Source organism: Anarrhichthys ocellatus, unplaced genomic scaffold (genome assembly GCF_004355925.1).
Source record: "Anarrhichthys ocellatus isolate YVR2014 unplaced genomic scaffold, GSC_Weel_1.0 scaffold13, whole genome shotgun sequence".
Taxonomy (NCBI): domain Eukaryota; kingdom Metazoa; phylum Chordata; class Actinopteri; order Perciformes; family Anarhichadidae; genus Anarrhichthys; species Anarrhichthys ocellatus.
Window position 1 is genome coordinate 6,955,167 of NW_022280043.1, and position 20,485 is coordinate 6,975,651.

Consider the following 20,485-nt stretch of genomic DNA (forward strand, 5'->3'; position numbering starts at 1 on the left):
CACACACACACACACACACACACACACACACACACACACACACACACTTAAAGTAGTTGATCATCTGCAAAACATCTCACACAAAAACACTTCCTCTCTCTCACTCTTCCACACACACATACCTTTTGTTTCTGCCGTGTGTGTGTGAGGTTATGCAGAGCTATTTCCCCTGATCCAGCATCAAATGAAGTGGACAGGTCTGATAAGCAGATAAGAACGCAACTGAGAGAAATGCCAGGACCTTCTCACTCACACTCATAGGAAAACCTCGACACAGGTAGACACAGTGGCACAGCAGCTGTCTGCAACTAAACACTGTGTAGTGTTTTCTATTACTGCACAGAGCAGCTTGATAAGACCCCTCTGGCTCTGTAATAAGCAGGGCTCTCTCATCACTAGATATCTGGTCGGTTTTTTTTCCATTAAGGTAAAGGAAGTGGGGAAGGTCACAAGAGCGAATGAATGGAATAAAATAGAAACTGAGGTTGAAGGGGGAGATTGAAAATGGAAAAAAAAGAGGATAAATGAAGGGAAAAAAGAAGACCTATCCAGGTTGTTTCAAATACTCTCGCCCTTGTTCAACACAACAAGCGATACACACAAGATCCTGTTTATTCCAACAGCAGAAGAGAAAGAAAAAAAGGAGGACAGGGTGGGATATAATTGGGATATAATAGCAAATCTCCATTAGTAAGTCAGGGAAGCATGTGATAGTAATTACCAGGTGTTCTCTTGGGATGCCTTAGGTTGCCCTCAGTGTCACTGCTATTACTGTTACAACACACGAGGGAAACAAACACTTTTCACAGCATGTGTGTGCGCATATGCATGTGTGATGAAATCATAAGAAGAGATGAGGAGAGGAGAGTGAAGGAGCGATGTAAGCTGGCTGGATGATGTAAATGCGACCACAGTTTTTCTTGGCTCTGTGTGTGTTTGCCCTCAGGCAGGTGTGTGTGTGTGTGTGTGTGTGTGTGTGTGTGTGTGTTTCAAGGTATATTCTGAGTTGGGCAACAAGGTCAAGTGCAAAGAATGTGTTACTCTTTCATTACGCTACGCAACTCAACATGCTTCAAGGTATTTCAGGAGCCTTGGTTTAACACACACAAGTACACATTCAAGATGAGAGTTATGTGTGTGCGTAACTTTAGTTTCTGTGTGTCGTTGTGGGAATGCTGCATTTCTGGGTGTGTATCATCACCAAAAACACAAGTGTGTGTGTGAGTGTTTTATTCTCCAGACAGCTGCTGTGCTGTAATGTTAGCCAATGGGAGGAGCCTGTAGCATGTACAGAAGTTCTCCAAGGAGCAGCTCTCAACAGCTGCTCTTGAGCTCCTGCGGGCCGTCTCTCTCTTCCTCTTCTTTTAACATGACTTTCTTCTCCGATCCTCTCTCGTTCTTTCTTTCTCTCTCTCTCGCTCTCTCTATCTATCTGGCCTCAGGGGATTTTTTTTGCCTATTGCAGTATATCTACTGTTTTAATGGTATGTGACTATGTGCAAACACAAATGCATCTACAACATACAGTATTCTGTCATATCTATTATGCAGATAAAAAAATCCTAGTTCATCACAAGATTTTACAGTAAATGTAATCTGATCGATGGTGTAGTTCTCATGCTGTTTTGTTCTTTCTCAGGCTCGTTCCATTAGTCTAGTCTAGTTCGTATTTCTTGAGTTGGGGTTGTATGAGGTACTTATCCACAGTCAGTGTACTACATAGAGTAGATGCGATCGGCGCACGCCCCTAGATTGGAGAAGAAAGGCCCACTTAAAAAAAAAGATCAATATCAGTGTAAGTGCTATATTTAAAATATCTCACCGCCTTACCTTTGCCGTCAGAGTCAGACAGCCCTTTCCTACGGGGAACTGAAGCCGTTATCCATGCTTTCTTTAAAGACTCCTGTTAACAACAACACCTTGCAGAACAGAGAAGTTGCTGGTCGACTGCTGACTCGATCGGTTAGTTTGTTTGTGTTATTGTGTGACTTTGATGTTTCAAAGGAGTAGTGCAGATTCACTAAAGTAAAATAAATAGTTTGTTTTAAATCAATAGACAGTTTAAAAATTAAACGATTAAAAAAAGGACAAAAAGCCTAATGGGATGTATTACTGTTACTTCCTGACTGTTTTAAAGGTAGGGGGACTTCGTTCTATGACCGAAAATACAGAATTATAAAGTTTGTGTTCCTGTAACTTTTCACAGTAGTTGCAGGTCTTGAAACTATTGAAAATAGATGTGGCGGTAACTTGAGTAATCGGTGGTTTGAAAGAGTTCACCCTGATTTCACAAATATTAGTCCATATGACATGATTAATGCTTGAGGAGTGGTATTACAAAATATGTAGAGAAAAAAGAAGGAAGTTCGTTATTTAATACCTCTCAAACTAATATTACAATCTCTAGATTTCGTGTTATTTACCAGAAGCTTCTGTGACTTTCTGTTCTACTAAAAAATGACATAATCAGTTTTAAATGAAAGGCCTTGAAGACGTTTACTCTCCAAAGTTAGAACAATATTGGTTATTTCACATGAGAGATTTCGGTGTTAGTGTTTCCTCTGTGTGCTTGTCTCTGTATTAGAGGAGGTGGGGCTCAGTTCATCAAAGATGATGGCAGGTCTTTCCACAGTGAATTAAGTAAAATAAGAAGCAGATTATTTAACTGTGAGTTTTTGAGTGTTGAACTACTATTGAATTCTAACTAAAGATATTTGTTCTCTTAAGCCTGATTGTTATATAGTCACAAACAGCTTGTCATAGAAACATTTTGTAACATGAAAAGTTTTTCAGCTTGTTTAAAGGTGTCTCTTTAGGTGTTTTTTTCTTTTTACATCCAACTAACTGGTAAATAAGCAAAACAATAAAAGTAAACAGATATGAGAATGTTTGTGGATATCTAAGTGTTATTTATGATGATGTTATTATTTCTTCTACTTTACCTGCAGTCTGTCATGTAGTCTAAGAAACTCATAAAAGCATAGTGAAAGTGTTTTCTCCAAATACAGCAAGCTGCATTGTATCCTGGTGCACTATGTTGCTACGATTGTGTTATTTATTTCCTCTTCTATGACGGATTTCCTCCTGTGTGAACATTGATGGCAGCAGTTGATGGACTTCAGATTTTGACAACCTGTACCAAAGCTTGATTATCCCTAATGCTTAAGAACAAGAAACAAATAAAAATGTAATTAATTCATGAAAAATTCATTAAATTAAGAATTTTCAAAATGAAAGCACATCCCCAGCCAGCATTTTGGACTGAAATGTTTGAACGGAAATGGTCCTGACCTTAACGGTTTAACTAAATCTTGGAGTTGACCTCAGCCTGTCATGGACAATCTAAGTGACCTTTGACCCTTGCGAATTAACCCAGACACCACATGATGCCATTAACTTAGATTAACTGAAAGGGAGTGAAGCACATAAACAAAGCTCTCAGTCTCCCATAACATTCCTGCTTTTACACATCAATGCTCGGTATTTATAGTTGTTTTCACACTCGTATCTCCCTCTGTATTTGCCTCTCATTCCCTCTAACATAAAGTAGCCTCACCAATTAAAATGAAAGCACACTGTGCCTTAAAAAGCAAACATCTCATTGGTGAGTGACACTCGCTCACTCGCTGAAGCTCGGGCGGCGGGGATTGGCCGCCACTCGGTTTAATAGCACACTCACAGATACAATCAATGCGAGAAATCCTTCGTGCTGCGAGACAGATGTCAAAAATTCAGCAAATAAATGCAGTGTCTCACAGGCAGGTGTAACACACACATATACACACACACACACACAAACCTACTTACTGAGTGCATCTCTCCGTTCTGTCTCTTATAATCACACACAAACAGAAAACACATTCGAGCCACACAGGATATTAAACCACAGGACTGGGGGGAGATAAACACATTTATCACACAAGCGCTCTTTCATTATTAATCTCGGCCCACCTCTCTGCTGTACACCTCCACATTTTACTTCCCTTCCTCTTCTTTCCACCCTCCTGTTTTATCGCAGAGCCCATGCAGATTTATGACTTCTTAACAAGGCATCTTCTGTTTCGTCCTTCGTCACCAATCACTACTTTCATTTCCTCTCATCCTGAAGGTAACTCCTATTATACACCAACTCCTCCTCCATTTTGCTCCCCTCCCCCTGTACGCCACCTAGATTCTTCCCTCCTCTGCCTTTTTAAGTCTCTTTATCAATTATCTTCTTCCTTCCTTTCCTCCCTTGACACAACCAGTCCTCTCTACTAATCTCTACATCCATGGTGAACGTCTTCTTGACTCATTGCTTTTGGGGTCGTGTGTGCAAACTGCATGAGCGCTGATTGTGTATGATGGAGCACATATTGTCAGCGAGGCTGCCACCAGAGCCTTGTTGATCCATCTCAACAGCGCTGCATACAGAGTAGTGTGTCTATTTCTGTGTGTGTGTGTGTGTGTGTGTGAGTGTGTGTGTGTGTGTATACTGGGCTGAATCCGAGCCAAGTGCCACTGAGTAGCCATCAGATCCGGGCCGAGCAGGCCGAGGGGACAGACAGCGGTTGTCATCCCTCAATAGGCTGACACTAAATGGCTAAATCAGTTTAAAGCTACTGTAACTAAACCCACCAGGAAAACTCACAGTGGGTAGAGGGAGGGAGGAGGAAGGAAGGAAGGGAAGGACACTGGGAGGGATGACAGTAATCCCTCTCATTGTTAGCAAGACTGAAAAGCACTGATCCTCTCAGAATCTCTCTCTCTCTCAGACACACACACACAAACTTACTGACTACACATCTCTCCGTTCTGTCTCTCGTAATCACTTACTCAACACACTCTCAATCCATATCACACACTTAAAGCCTGGTTATTCTGTTCTCATGGTTACATTTCTTACAGTCACTAATCACGATTTCCAACATCCCAAAGAGCAAGTTTTAAAAAGTTGTAAAAGACGAAATAACACAATATTTCCACTTTAAATAAAAAGTGAAAAATAAAAGACACCACACTTTGTCAATTCAGGTCATCCTGCTACAGCCTTTCGTGGCTTGGTATGACCAGTAGCTTACAGTGGCTAATGTTAGTAAACATTAGAGTGCTATATATAAAATTAGTACGCCACTGACTTAAAAGATCATCTCCACCTCTACGAGTAGAAAAGAGAAGAAACGCAACATCCGGTTACTCAAAAGTTGTTTTTTTTGTGATATTTTCTTAGCTAGCTTGCTACCGTTATCCATTTACCTACATTCAGGAATCACCTGGTTTTGTTCAACGTTGTACGCATAGGATGTACGGTGTATGAACCCTGTAATCCCTGTGAGGACGGGGCTTCTGTAGTATGCAGTGCTGAGTGCTAAGCTAACAGGTGATGGTCAGTCAATACCTTCACAATGTCTCCTTTTCTGTTTCAACACTTAAAGTGAGCAGCCTAATGAGTGATGCAACTAATTCCTGTTGTTGTTGAGTAATTAGTAAAGTAGTGCAATTTTCAAGTAACTCGCACAACAGGTCACCATACATTTTAATGGTTTTATCATAAAAGTAAATGCATCTTACCTCGTTGTTCTCTAGTTTGTGGCATGTCTTCACGTCGTCAGGTGTCTTTATGGCAACTGTCCCCAGAAAATCTTGGGAAATTAAGGTAAATTAGATTAGAATTGTGTTTGTGTGTGTTAACAGTGCTGAATCCCTTATTTTTTCATATTGATGCTAGAGACATTCTACTATCCTTACATAATAATTTAGTGTATGTTTTTTTTTTTCTTTGTGGAAAAGCATCTGAAACAGCAAATGTTTGAAGGTTTCAGTGCAGGTTTGAAACCCCTGGAGATGCTGACATGTATCCTCACGTCAATCACATTAGCAGGGGCTGACATTGACACTGTTATTTACAATTTCCATAAACTCCCCTTTTCTGCCAACACGCTCTTACAGCTTCCGTCTTTGCTGCTTTGTATTCAGAGCTTTCGATCGATTTCTCCAGGTCACATTGATGGGAGGCATTTAATTTCCTAATGGAAGAGCCAGCAGAGCAGGGGGTGTGTCAAGACAATAGCACTGATTGGCCCGTAACCAGAGATCCTGTCTATGCATGGTGTTGGGCAAAATTGTTACAAATTGGTACAAGGTTAACACGTACTGTTATGTAAGCGTTCTGTTAGAGGGAGGGGAGATTCTTTGCTGTGGAGAATAAACCAGCCTTGTTTAGATTTTCAGAGGAACCCTTTCATGCTTTCGTCTTGATTAACATTTGGTTTTGATATATGCATTTTCAAATAGTCAATTGTGATTATAGCTGCTATTGAGTAAGAGTCATCTTACTAACTGTTACTTATGAATGTACAAGGCTGCACTGCAATTTGCAGATGATTGATGGCTTCATTTCAAGTCATTTCTTAACACGAGAGCAAGTGGAGAGAACGCTGCGTCATGAAGTCGATGCAAAAACACGAGCTTCCTTCATTTTTCTGTTCTGTCACAACAAATCATGGGATCAATCAATGTGGGGGGATATTTACATAATGCCGGTTATATCAAAGAGATTTAACTTTGGCGCACGCTAGGAATCAATTTAGATGTCATCTTTTGGGAAGTGTAAAAAAAAACAAAAACGGATGAATTACATCAAAAGCTATTTGATTTTTTGATTGCTTTTGGTCTGGTGTGTCAAGATTTTACAGACGATGTTCAATGGTGTAACCAAATGTTATCAAATGGCCAGGCACTGTTTCTAGCTTCCATTCTACTTTGTGCATCTAAGCATACACAGTGAATTTGTGATCACAACCAAAAAATAATTAAATCACAAAACAGTTTTCACAAACTGCCTGTTGCAGAGATGGGAATAAAAACGCGGAGAATATAGTGTTGTGATCGTTTTTCTTGAGTTTTGTTTCTTTATAAATTCTACACAGCTGGAACCAAATAAAAAAAGATACATCAACACACCACAGAGGTCACAACAGCGTACCACAAAATATACAGTATACAGTACAGAGAGAGAGAGAGAGAAGTAAAGCACTGAGAATATCTCCTAAAATAAGAATCCTCCTAAATAAAAAAACAACATTTCTCTCTTCTCTCAGAGCGAGTGGAAAAGCATGGGAAAAAACGAAAAACTCAGTAGTTCCAAAATAAAGAATACCCCTTTCTAAAAACAACAACTTTTATACCACATTATTTTTATATAAAACATTAAAAATCAAAAAAGGATGCTCCAAGTTCACTTATCTATCTTCGCCTGCCATCACAGGTTTGCTAACAGTCAATATGGCAAGATCAGTAGACAGACATTACAAAATAAAAGATAGTTGTTTGAGGTGACTTTCTTTTAAAAATCAAGGCCATTGGTTCCAGTGTACAACAAAGTAAAATGGCACGTCAACCAGCTACCAAACCTCTCTGGCCTGCCGACAGTGTAAGGGAGGAACAGAAATACCAGTATTGCCTACCTAAACATAGAAACACTCCTGCTGTGACACTCAGAAACTCTTCCATTTGGTAAAAATAAAAGGTACATCACATACTCCAGCAACAACCCCCGATCCCTCCCACACCTTCCCTGCTTGTAACAAACTACAGTGAACCTGTGCCAGTGATTTCTACGAGCAGGTGAATCTGTGACTACTGCAGCCCGTAAAAGTCCCATTTTGTTGTCACGGGAAAAAATGACAACACAGCAGGCCACAGTTTGAGATTGTCGACCATTTCGCCAAATTCCTCCAATTTTACAGTGAAAATGAAAGCTGATGATAATTGGGTTTTTGGAGCAGAAATGGTAGCAATTACCGTCCCGGGCCAGCAGCTTAGTAACCACAGACACTTTGAACTCCACATCATGCACAGTAGCCTACACCTCCTGCTTAATAGACAGGGTAATAGTAGTATTTGAATTTACAGAGAAAACAGGAGAGCAAAGTGAACGATTGACGTACTAACATAATATACAAGAATGCTGGAAATGGCAAGAACAAATTTGTACAACCTCAGAGCTTGCTTATTCGGTGGCGTTGCAGCTGAATTTAAAAAGGCAAACTATTTAAGAGAAAAGATCGGCATTATTAAATGCTTGAGCTGCTTCTATGGAAAGCTAATTAGTGGTATTGGGGGGGGAAAAACACACACAAACATTCACAGGTGGCAAAAAGGCAATTAAACAAACAGTGCTAGAGCACAAACACAGAGCTTCTTTGAGCGGAAATGTTACAGCTGCATGTGCCAAACAGTGGGCAGAGGGATTTATTGTTGTGAGCGTAAATCATCACTTGTTATTGAGGTGAATAAAAGCAGAAATGGTACCGTGTGATCATTTTTCCCAATATACCCGGCAGAGAGCAGTGAATTTAAGTGCAGACTCCAGGGCAGAATAGACGTCGAGTGTTACACTCGCAGGCAGTTGCGCACTCCAGAAAAATCACAGTGGCTCATTAGCATTTATTTGGGGAAGAAAAGAAAGATGGTGCCACTGTGTTTGGATTGTGTCGGCCATGTCTCGGTGTTCAGCTCTATTCTGCAGAGGAGTCAACCGAAGATGTGATTGGTGAGGAAGAATCAAAAGAAGCCGTGATAATAATGTCCATCCAGTGATGTCACATTGTGATTTTGCACACGTATGGTTTTAAACCTGTCGTAGCATAAATGGATGGAGTCTCTAAAAAGAAAAAAAAAAGAAGAAACTCCATCCAAAAAGGTCAACTCCAGGTTATAAAACAAGCATAACCAATGCATGTACCTCCCGAGGTCCCCCAAAACAAACCATTGTCCATATTCCACCTCTTGTTGCTCCCCACAATCTTGTGTAGTGACTAAAAAGTAGCCCTGTTGTCTTCATAACTGTTCTCCTCCTTCCCTTCATCCCTCTGTTGGTCTTCGTCTTGTTTCATCACTGTGAGAGAAAAACACACAAAGGACAATGAAAATATGACCAATTGGTTGTATATATAATTGCTGTTAGTGTACAATGCATTTTCCTTCTTTAACACATGTAGTACAATGGGTATTCACATTCTCGATTGATATGCGAAATCTAAATTAGTAACTGACCTCATGCATCTTGACATATTTTCTATGATATAATCTTTTACATCTTATTTCACATCTTACATATAAAACTTATATGGTATGGTGGGGGGAATTGTATGCCTTTATTCGAATGCTGACATGGAACAAGGAGAGATGTAGAAATGATAGAACATTTGATAACAGAACACTATTTCCGAACAGTGTTCTGCAGCTGGCATTACAAGCTAGTTGTGTACTTGGTATAGTGAGACATTCTCTGAAATAATATGTGTGTTGCTGGGGCTGCAGCCTTTTCAAAGACAGCTTACGGGGGGTTATGATTTTTTAATGACATCTCAGGAAAGGAAAATCTCTTGATAGCATACGGAGAGACCCACTTTTACATCTTCTCGTAATATCCATTTCAAAAGCAAAGAAAGTGTGTCTGCGTTGTGAAATATCACACAGTTAGGCTGTCAGTAGCTTCAAAAATCTCATAAAACAAGACTCGCTTAAACTGGCTTTTACATCCCCGTCAAATATGCCACTACCATAGACTTCATGATGAAATGTTTTACATTTATGATGACATTTTCAGAGGATTCTGTACAGCTGTCACACTCCATCAATTGAGATGCAGGGACAGCTTTCTCAAACCTGCTTGCTTTGAACTAAAACTGACTTTAGACTCTCAATCGGCAGGACTGATGTGTCTGAAGATATTTCTGCTGACTGTAAAGCTTGTGTTCATGCCAAATGGATCGCATTTGCTATGAAGGATGTTGTCAGCACGTTAATGTCGCTCATGACCATTGCGATATATCCAAATAGGATTTCTGACTATTCTACGGCTTTTACGTCGCTGTTGCTTGCTTCTCCAAATAATTGGAATGCACTTTAAAACATTTACCAGCGAAGTAGAACAAATTCCCACAGAACATGTTTACACTTCTTCTTGTCTTCTGTGATAAGTCTACATCTCAGCCGGCCTGACCAAAACATTGACTAAATGAAAAAAGTGATTAAATGGAAACTCTGTTTTCATCCAATGCACTGTCCTTACTGGCAGAAGTGTCCTTGACTTGTCCCCGCATACCGTTAGTTTGTAGCATCGGGAGTTACATTCATGAACGCAGAAGTAATTAAGCTCACTGTTGATCCAGGTCCACCCCCCCCCTCCTTAACCCCTTGATGCCTGTAATCCGTTGGCCTGACCTGTTCTGTGGAGGGTCTCTTGTTGAGGAGACCGGCTTCTTCGTTAGCCTTGTCTGTCTTCATCTCGACCACGATGTCATTGTTCACCTCTCCACTGGCCCTGCAGAGAGAGCGGGTGAGAACAATGAAAAAAAAAAAAAAGGTGTAAAAAAACGGTAATTATTTGCCAAAAATTACATGAGCAAAGCATGTTGATTGCTGCTGTAGAGACCATTCATCTCTAACATTTGGTTTACAGTTTTACAGCAATAATTGGCGTATACTGTAACTATTTTCTTTAAGGATTACAATTCAAAAATACGATAAAACCCTCTTCCAGCTAATCGAGATATCCTAACTAAAAGAAAACAATATCTTTTTGAGGATAATTTCCCAGTAGAGACTTTAAGAGATTTTCAGACTGTAATCTGCACACTGATATGAAAATGTGGGGAAACCCAGCATGTTGCTCAGCATAATGCGAAGCAGTGGAGCAATCAGATATTAGCAGCTCTGTTGTACACCATTTGACTGTGATACTGGTGGAGAAACTGGCATTTTCTCATCCAAGAGACTCCTAATTTTCTCAGAAAGCGCACACTTCTTACTTTTATCATTTTGATTTATTCATCCATTTATTCATTACATTATAGCAATTTCTCTATTCATTGAATTGATCTATTTTGTAAAAAAAAGGAACATGCTTTACTTCTTTTATCATCACTGTTGTAATTGCAGAGACCCTACTGAATTTACTTCAGAAGAGTTTGTTACAAAGAACAACTTCATAGTGCAGTTTGCCTTCAGTGGGTATTGAGTCACATGAGGTAATAACTACCATCGTTGATGCTCATTAACGTCCCCCTATTCCTTCCCTCCCTCCCCCACTCCCCTCTTGTGTACTCACACTTCCTTCTTGTCCTTCTTGCTGCAGGGCAACTTGCTCTTCTTGTTCAGGAAGTAGATGAGAGCCACCAGCAGAAGGAGCAGCAGAACACACACCACCACGGCAATCACCACCCCGCTGGAGCCTCCCTGCTGCTTGTCAGCTACAGCACCGCAATGGAGGGACACATGGAGGGAGGGATGGAGGGACGGATGGTGGGAAGGTGGAGGGGGGAGAGAGGTGGGAGGAAGGCGGGGGGGGGGGGGGGAGGGGTTGATCACAGTGGAGGAGGTGGGAGAAAGATGGGGGAGTTTTTGATTTTGGAGGGGCAGTGGTAGGGAGAGGGTAATCGTGAGTGTAGGTGATGTTCGATTCGTAGGGTAGAAGAGAGGGAGGCAAGGGGAGGAGAGTCATTTAATTTAGGGTACCACGGGAGGGAGACGGGATGGAAAGGGGAGGACGGAGAGAGGGAGAGGATGGGTGTCCAGATGAAGACAATGGATGGATGGATGGGTGGAGAGGAGAAGGAACGGGGAGTGGGATGTGGGGTTAGTCTAACTTCTGAATGAAACGACTGAAAAGTGATGGGACCCAAAAAATGGGGCCTGTATACTCACAGATAACGACGAGACAGCTGACCAGAGCCAGAAAACAACACTGAACATACTCACCCATTCACCTTGATCACTTGTATTACTATACTTGTGAGGACATGACACTACATTTATCAGATTTTATGTTATTCTACTTAAACTTTAACATTATAATACATTTAGCAAGTGTTTTGAAGGCCTGTGTCCAACAATTGCTTTTAAGAATACTTGTTTTTGGATTGGCTGGCTAGTGTCATTTAAAGGAATAGTTCAACATTTTGGGAAATATGCTTGTTTGCTTTCTTGCCAAGAGTTTAATGAGATGATCAATGGTTTTGCAGGGGGCTTATGTGATGGATTTTTTTGATGCGGAGCAGAGACTTCCTAGAGTCTCCGCTAGTTTCCTGGCAACTTCACAGTAATGAAAAGACTCCAGGAAATGTTAAACTGTTCCTGTAAAGTTGTACCACAGACATAGTTCTGGTAAACAGTGACCATTAAAAATCCACCACAAGGTGTATTTAACTGTACTGCTGCTTTTCTCTGCGGCTAAACTGGCCGCAACATGAATTAAATTAACTGCAAACAAACTTGAATAAATATGCCGTTATATGCTGTGGCATACTGATATAAAAAATAAAGAACAAAGTGGAGGAAGGTTCTTTGCCTCTGCAAATCTTCCTCCCTTACCTAATATAATGTCCTCTCAGCTACGGTAATACAAGTATGGATACACAAACACATTAGCTCTTGTAAACACAAATACATTAATGCTGTGTGTGCACACATACATAAATACACAGTGACTTACAGGTCTAGACGAACGCCAAACACATGTAAATAGGGTTAGCGATACAGACCTGACTTAAGCACAGGGTTTCCAGAGAGCAGCACTTTGAGAGAAAGAGAGTTTCTCAGTCCCATAGCATAGCAAAGCAACAACCACAAAACACACACACACACACACACACACCACTGAGAGCATACGGACACAGAAGCTAAGGTACTAAATCCTACACACAGCCCCGCAGCGAGTTGAAACGGCGAAAAAGGAAAAGCGAGAAATAAGAGGGCAGTCAGAAAGAAGAGGTGACCAAAAAGGAGACACAGTGAAGAAACAAAGAGAGGAAAGGAAGGAATAGAATAGATTCCTTTATTGTCCCCAAGGGGCCACACAAAGTTGTAGTAGCATCCACAAAATATAGGACAGACATTATACAAAGGTGACAAGAAGAAGAAGAATAACAATATACAATATCCACAGTGTTCGGTAGCAAGAGGGGAAATATACAAGATTACAGTACAGTGGAGGCAGTTGGGTGTAGGTGTGTGTGTGTGTGTGTGTGTGTGTGTGTGTGAGATGGAGGGGCCGGGGCAAGAGGAGAGGGGTGAAGGGGGGGTTTCTAAATTACAGGGTCTGTACAACACAGAGTCCTGACAGAAGGAGGGAGGAGAGGAGGAGAAGGGAGAAGGCTCTACCTCTGTCGGCCGATTTGCCAATTGCTGCGAGACAAGAGGAGGAAAAGAAGAAAGGGTTTAGATTGCAGGATGTGGTGCTGGTAAAAGAGCAAAAGAAACCTGGATTCGGTTGCACCAGCTATTTGTAAAACCATTACTAAAATTGCATATCAAGTCCCTCCTGAGTTCTTAGCAATTGGTTGCTAAGAAACATCTACAGCACCATACAGTCAACAGCAATCATCTGTGGAGCAGCCTAACAGGAAGTCTCTGTAGCGTCACAAACCGAAGCGTAACCTAATGACAGTTTTAGGAGGCAAACAATATATTGAATTGAATTGCCATTATCATAAATTTGTGAAAAGAATATCTACTCACATGGATAAATGTGGGATTCAAAGTTAGCAGTATTCATGCAGTTTTTATAGGGGGCAGAAATATCTGATGTTGCTATTATTGGCATACATTTTGGATGAATACAATTTCAAATCCCGATCTTCATAATTAAACAGCATTTTGTCCAAGTGTCAGTTCAGATTTGTCGACCATATTCCACGTTTCTTTTACTACCAAAATGTTAGCAAGCTAACGTTTTGTCATTTAGCACAGACAATTAACCTCTACATAACAACTAGTTTGTGTGGTGCCACTCGTTTTATTCCGTGATGCATTAATCTCCATTTAGTAAACACTAGAAACACCGACACACGACCACGAAGTAAATGTAACTCGGCTCACTGAGTTTGAACTTACAAAAAAGCTCAAAATTCTGTCAAATAAAATATTCATCACTTGTTAATCTCTTTATCACAGCTGATCATTAAAAGCCTTAAGTGAAGAAGGTATGAAGGGGAAGGAGAGAAGGAGGTAAGGTAGCATCATCGCTGCCGTCATCTCTTGACACTGACCTCTTTTGACAGATACCAGGAAGGTCTTGCTATCTGTTCCGTGCTCGTTAGAGACCTCGCAGGTCACCCCGTCCTTCATGACCTCGGCTGTGGCTTGCAGGGTCACGGTGCTCACCACCTTGTTACCTTCCACTGATACTGACTGGGAACGGATGAAGGGGAGAGAGATGGAAGAAGGACAGCATTCATTTTGACATATTCCCTCATCATTTCTTGCAAATATTTTATATTTGTGGCATTATTTTCCAATAAATATTTTTGCACTAATTCTTTCTATTAAGCCTGATTCCTATTATTTTGCACACTGTAGTGATAATTTATTACATGTTTCCTCCACTGATTCTCACTTAAACATCAAGATCTGATCTTAAAAACGGTCACTTGTGAAAGCTTCATTATCTCTTCCCTTTGATCTTACATAAATCCCTATTTGCTTCTAAAATAATCAAATCTTTCAGAAGGATCATGAAAGTTTGATTTCACTTCATTTAAAGTAATATTTCAATCAAGCTGTATTCCCCCTGTAAGCTTCTTTAAAGTTGCTTCACATAGGATTTTCTTTTCAACTACATCACATCAATATGAAATATGAGAATAAAATATTACTTTCCATAGTCCTGCAAGATGGTTCTCTCCCTCCTTTTTCTATTGCTTTTGAAGTTGAACAACCAGCCTACCAAGATCTTCAGATATTATAAAAAAACTCATGCCTCACATTTTACATATTGACCCCGCCCACCCCAAAAAAACGCTGATAGCGATAGCTGTTTATTTGAAATACATTTTTACCTCTGTGTTTATAGTTTTACTCGTGTAATCCCTTCCAGGAAAGCAGCAATTACATCTGCTTACTGAGTGATTCGTGTTAATTGCACACAGGAAAAACGATGTTGTATTTTCCTCTCCGTTTCTCTTGACTGTGTTTTTACATTCGTACCTCTTTCACTGAGGGCGTCCAAGTGAACTGAGGGGCAGGGGAGCCGTAGGCCGAGCACTTCAGAGTCACCATGTCTCCTTCCTTCCCCACCGTTCCAACAGCAGGAGACTCGATCATTGGCTTTCCTGGAAAGGGTGTGAGAGCCAGTGAACTAGAGAACTTTTGGTATAAATAACACAGCAAACACTCAAACACACGTACACACACACCAACACAAGTAATTTTAGGCTGGTTTAAATAATAACATAAGTTCCCTTGCCGACTGGAAATGAAAGTCGTCAAAGTCGTCTTGTTTTATAAAGAAATAACACAGGCCGCGACTGAATTCAACACTAACCTTTATTGTGGTATATATTGTTTTAATTATTTATGATAATTTTTGGACTTCAAACTCCAAAAAGGGCCTCTGGAGAGTTTAACCCTCGTAAGATGCATGCTGGGAAGTCTGTCAAAAACTAAATTCAATGAGTCAAGATAACTTTCAGCAGTATATTCATTCAGTGGTATGAAAATAATACGCCAATATATTATAAAATGAATTGACTTCAACTAAATGAAATATATATGCTTATCTTAAGTTAAGGACAAAAAATAGGTTGATTCCACTAAACTCCTATATGGTGTTTTTTAACAGTGCACTAATGGTTTCAACCCATACTAAAGCTACATTATCAACAGAGTAGGAAGCCACACCTGTTGCATCCATAAACTATACAACTTCCTTCCTCTGACTGAAACAATACCAAGCACACCCTAACACCAACCATCGTTATTATTGTGTGTGTGTGTGTGTGTGTGTGTGTGTGTGTGTGTGTGTGTGTGTGGTTGTGGCAAAGGGTGGGTAGTTTGGAAAGAAATGATTACCCTTTGTTTACAATTGAGTATAAAGTGCTATTTCATTTGCAGCTCCTAAGCAGTAGGCCTCGTATTTCTGAGTATTTTTGTGTGTGTATTAAAATATGATAATACAGATGCTGATGTGATTGAAATCTTTACTTAAGTCTTGTCTAAACACAGTTTTGTTGGTTTGCCTGTGCATGTGTATGTTTATGCAGGGGTGCTACCTTTGACAGTGAGGTTGACAATAGCCTGGGCTGTCAGTCCTGGCACAGATGGCACGGCTCCAACACACATGTACTCTCCAGCTTTATCGTAGGAAACATCTTGTATTGACAGCATGCCGTCCTGTGAGAGCACCTCAGAGCCCTGGAGAAACACACACACACACACATACAGAAATAAAACCAACTGCAGTCACCCCATCAGCCCGCAATTCTTTCTTTTTATTCTCTGCGCGTGAATACGGGAGTAGAACAGCATTGTGAATATCTAGTTTGAAGGCGCGCAGCTATGCTGGGAAAGCAGAAGAAGAAGATTCACACACACTGCAGTGATAACAGATCAAAGTCCGTCCTCCATGATGAATCTGCCTCTTGCAATTCCTCTCGACTTCTTCTCATAGGACTCCTTATGGAGAACAAACACGTTCTCTACTCAGAAAACCAGCAGTCTGGGAGTTTCTATCACACCCAGGAGACACAACAATAGATACACAGGCTCCAACAAACAGGCTCCGCACAGGAGGAACATTTTGCCCATAACAAGTGGAGAAGAGGAGATGACTACCAAAATACCAAAAATATCACCGCTGTCACGCTGATTAGTGGTTTTCCAGTGTAACAAATTGTCTTTTCGTTGGTTTGTTAACTGTCGAAAATGCATTTAGAGCAAACATTTTGTTGTCTATAGAAAAGAGAGCAGAAGGAGTGCTTTCCGTTCACTGTTACCTTTAACCTGCTACACACAAACTCCAAAATGTTTTAATTGTCTATAACTAGCATGTCTACATTTTCACTCAGACAGTCATGAAAGTATCTGGCTGCTACTGTAAAACTGAAATCATACATAACATAAACTAAGCTAAGGATTTATGATGAATTATATAATATATCATGAGCATATGATACAATATTTAACAGTGTATACTATTTATTGACACCAAATGGAACAAACACCAGTGTCTGCACTCCAGTTGCTGCAATTGGACACAACACAATGCAGCTTGTGTAGCAGGGCCACAACTGTCCTTAAAGGGAGCACTGCGACTGATCCAAAGGCTCTTGTGTTGGGTGCCAGCTGCACGCTAAGTAAGTTCTGTATGTGTCACATTACGAACTATGTCCTATCCAATGACGAAAGGTTGCGTTGTTGAGAACTTTGCATCGAAAATGAACCAGAATGTCCAAATATGGATTCCCAGGAAGAAATGTGTTCTTGTTTAACATTCAGTCAGTGCTGTGAACATGTCAGAAAAACAGATTTGTGTATTAAAACTGTATTGAAACTGAAATAATTCTGTTGACACATGAGGAAAAGAGCAAAGCACTGTATTCCTAGAAATACATCATGAGTGAGACTAAAAGAAGAAGGGGATTATGTCTGAGAAAGAATTGGAGCACACCTTTTTCCAGTGAACAGTGTGGCCAGCAGAGGCCTTGGTCTTACACTGCCACTCCACTTTGTCTTTGAGCATGACGACTTGAGGTTCGGCGGGGGTCACACTCATTGGGTCGATGTCTGGCAGAGAGAAAATGGAAAGAGAGGGAGGAAAACACATGAAACCTGAGGCCTACTATACATTTTAAGGAGTTAAAGAAGTGCCACTTGAAATCAAAAAGCTTCTCATCACTTAAAGAAGCATGCGATAATATAAAACGACCGTACGCAGCAGAATATAATTTTTATTTTTAAAGTACGAAGCTAATGCAATTACTCTGATGTTAAGCCCATTTCGTAGCCAAATTTAAGCCTATTCCATGCTATTTCTGGGCTATCTCTGCTCAATAAGTGCGATAAAATCAAATTACAGAGTGTAGTTGGGATAACATTAAGGTAACAGATGAACTGTGAAAAATTGAATTGGATATCGGCCCCCTGAAAGGATTCCATTAAAGTTCTTTCCATTGCAACCCTTTTAATTATATGACTAACTGATGAAAAGAAAGGCGAAACTGCAAAGGCGAAACTGCACAAACAGGAGGTAAATTGTTCTTTATGTGTGTATACTTAAATCTGCAGTTGGGTGTGTCTCTGTCTCTGTCTGTGTGTGTGTGTGTGTGTGTGTGTGTGTGTGTGTGTGTGTGTGTGTGTGTGTCTTTCGCTCACTCACAGTTAACAGTGAGGGTGATGGTTCCACTCAGGTCAGCTTCCAGGTTATCAAAATCTGTAGCTGTGCACTTGTACACACCAGCTTCTGTGCGCTTGACAGATTTCAGCAACAGGACACCATTCTGACCAGCGATGACTTTTCCCTGAGGTTGGAAGGACGGGAGAGAGAGCGAGAGAGACAAATAAAGATCGAGTGAGAGAGTAACTAAGATTTATACATTTTTATGAAAAGTTGGTATATATACACAGCAAAAGCAGAAAACAACAACAACAAAAAAGCTCTTTCTCTTCCAAACAAACTGAAAAGCACACGCACATCTTTGGTGAAGTCAATCTCAGGCTGAGGGTTTCCATCAGTCTCACACTTCATGGTAACAGTATCGCCCTCTTTGATTGGATCCGTGTTGAGAAGGGAAAAGGTCGCTTTCTCAGAGGGATCTACATGAACAAGAACAGACATGAAACAGGTGGAAACTCCTTCTTTGGATACATTAACACTACAGTATGTCATCAATTAGAGATGAGAAAGGCATTCCAGAGGGGATGTTTTACTTTCCCTATAGCTGAATATTAAAGTCCATAACAGTGTTTAGCAGGAGGAAATAAATGCATCCAATGAAGATAACACTAATAGCTGTTTGTTGACAATGTTTAATTTCAAAGAGCGTATGTCTTTTGTTAAAGTGAAATAGTAACATGAGGATGGAGGACAGGGAGAGGCTTAAAGATAAAGCATAAATAAATAGATTCATTTTCTTGAATTTGTCCACCACTTTGGTCCACACTAAAATATCTGAACAACTTTGGTCGGATGGATTGCTATGACATTTTGTACAAACATGTGTGGTACCCAGAGGTTAAATCCTAATAACTTGATGATCTTCTGACTTTTCTTCCATCGCCACCAGCATGTTGACATTTTTGGCTTTTAGTGAAACAATTATTGCTAATTAGTAAATGTTAGTGTAACCATAACAATAGTGTACATTAGCATGCTAACACAAACAAACTATGATGGTGGACATGGTTAACATTGTAAGGAGTTAAAGGCGTCCCAATTGAAATAAAAAAAACTTGTCAGTACTTAAACAACTATGTAATAATGCTTTTAAAACAACTGTACTCAGAAGAACATTAATTATTTTTTTATAAGTACAAAGCTAATGCACTTACTCTGAAGTTAAGCCCGTTTCAAAGCCAAGGTTAAGTATATTTCATGTTATTTTTTTAGGCTATCTCCGCTTAAAGTGTCAGATAAAATCAGATTACTTAATTCTGCAGTTGTATTCTGTTTGATACCACTCTTATGTCTTAGCTTAGCATAAAGACTGGAAACGGGGGAGTGGGGCAGCTAGCCTGGCTCTGTCCACAGGTGACAAAATCCACCTGCCAGCAGCTGCAAAGCTCACCAATTAAAAACTATTGTCCCTCCACTCACAGTTGAGGTTGATGGTGATGGTATCAGACTTCTTCTGTTTGATCTGGTCTCCTGGCATGCTGTACTCCACGGTGCACTGAAACACAGAGTCCTTGTCTGCCTTTTTGAGCTGCATGTGCAGGGTGTTCCTGACAGTGTTGAGACCCGAGGCCTCCTTCACCACCGAGGAAATCATATAGGTCTCTAACAGAGAGGAGGGGAGGGAGCACACAGATTACCTTCTGGTTGGCACGTGGATGTGATATTAGATTATTTTATCTATTAATGTATTTTATTTATTCAGAAAATTCGAACAAACAGCCCGATGACACATACTCTCTTTCCTGTCCTTGACCTCAGCTAGGGGCTGGTCATCTTTGAACCAGATGATTCTTGGCAGGGGATGTCCATTCATCGTCACACAGGTACCAATCTGATACACATGGAAAAACGCAGGAGGGACAAAAGAAAGTCGACTGAAAATGTGTGTCTTCAGTGTTCACATGAAATCTGAAACTCACACACAGGATGCACATACAGTCATAGAAATTGCTCACGAACCTCAGAGCTGGTAGTCTCTCCCACAGAAATGGCCTGACTTGACGGCTTTGTGAGTTCTGGCTTCTCGGGAGCAACTGAGGCAGAAAAAAGTAGGGGGGGGGGTGATTTTTATCATTCCATTATAAATCACTAGAAGGGAAACATTTAGAGACACACACACACTCACTCCACTTCCGTATATGCAGTCCAACCCACATGGTTGCTGACCTTGTTAATTAAGTGGAGCAGTAAATATCCTGCCTCTCATTATTACAGTGAGACTTGGTTCACACGAGCCGATAAGAGTCAAATAACAAAAACAGCACTACTTCTCTCACTGGCTCACACACACACACACACACACACACACACACACACACACACACACAC

General features: G+C 40.5%; 1 protein-coding gene across 4 annotated transcripts in view; it reads right to left on the reverse strand.

Annotated features, from left to right (window-relative positions):
- Window positions 1-4,796: 4,796 nt before the first annotated feature.
- bcam (basal cell adhesion molecule (Lutheran blood group)) overlaps window positions 4,797-20,485 on the reverse strand; it is a 49,376-nt gene continuing 33,687 nt past the window's right edge. Inside the window, exons 4-17 of one of the 4 annotated variants that reach the window (XM_031852640.1) lie at window positions 20,117-20,190; window positions 19,892-19,988; window positions 19,577-19,759; window positions 18,455-18,576; window positions 18,140-18,281; window positions 17,432-17,547; window positions 16,035-16,176; window positions 14,971-15,095; window positions 14,034-14,175; window positions 13,147-13,170; window positions 12,528-12,680; window positions 11,096-11,237; window positions 10,210-10,309; window positions 4,797-8,878 (exon numbers count right to left, since the gene is read on the reverse strand). In XM_031852640.1, coding sequence (XP_031708500.1) covers window positions 8,876-8,878; window positions 10,210-10,309; window positions 11,096-11,237; window positions 12,528-12,680; window positions 13,147-13,170; window positions 14,034-14,175; window positions 14,971-15,095; window positions 16,035-16,176; window positions 17,432-17,547; window positions 18,140-18,281; window positions 18,455-18,576; window positions 19,577-19,759; window positions 19,892-19,988; window positions 20,117-20,190 — 1,565 coding nt within the window. In that variant the 3' untranslated portion in view covers window positions 4,797-8,875. The remainder of the gene's footprint in view (window positions 8,879-10,209; window positions 10,310-11,095; window positions 11,238-12,527; window positions 12,681-13,146; window positions 13,171-14,033; window positions 14,176-14,970; window positions 15,096-16,034; window positions 16,177-17,431; window positions 17,548-18,139; window positions 18,282-18,454; window positions 18,577-19,576; window positions 19,760-19,891; window positions 19,989-20,116; window positions 20,191-20,485) is intronic. The other 3 variants (XM_031852641.1, XM_031852642.1, XM_031852643.1) reach the window with 3 other exon arrangements.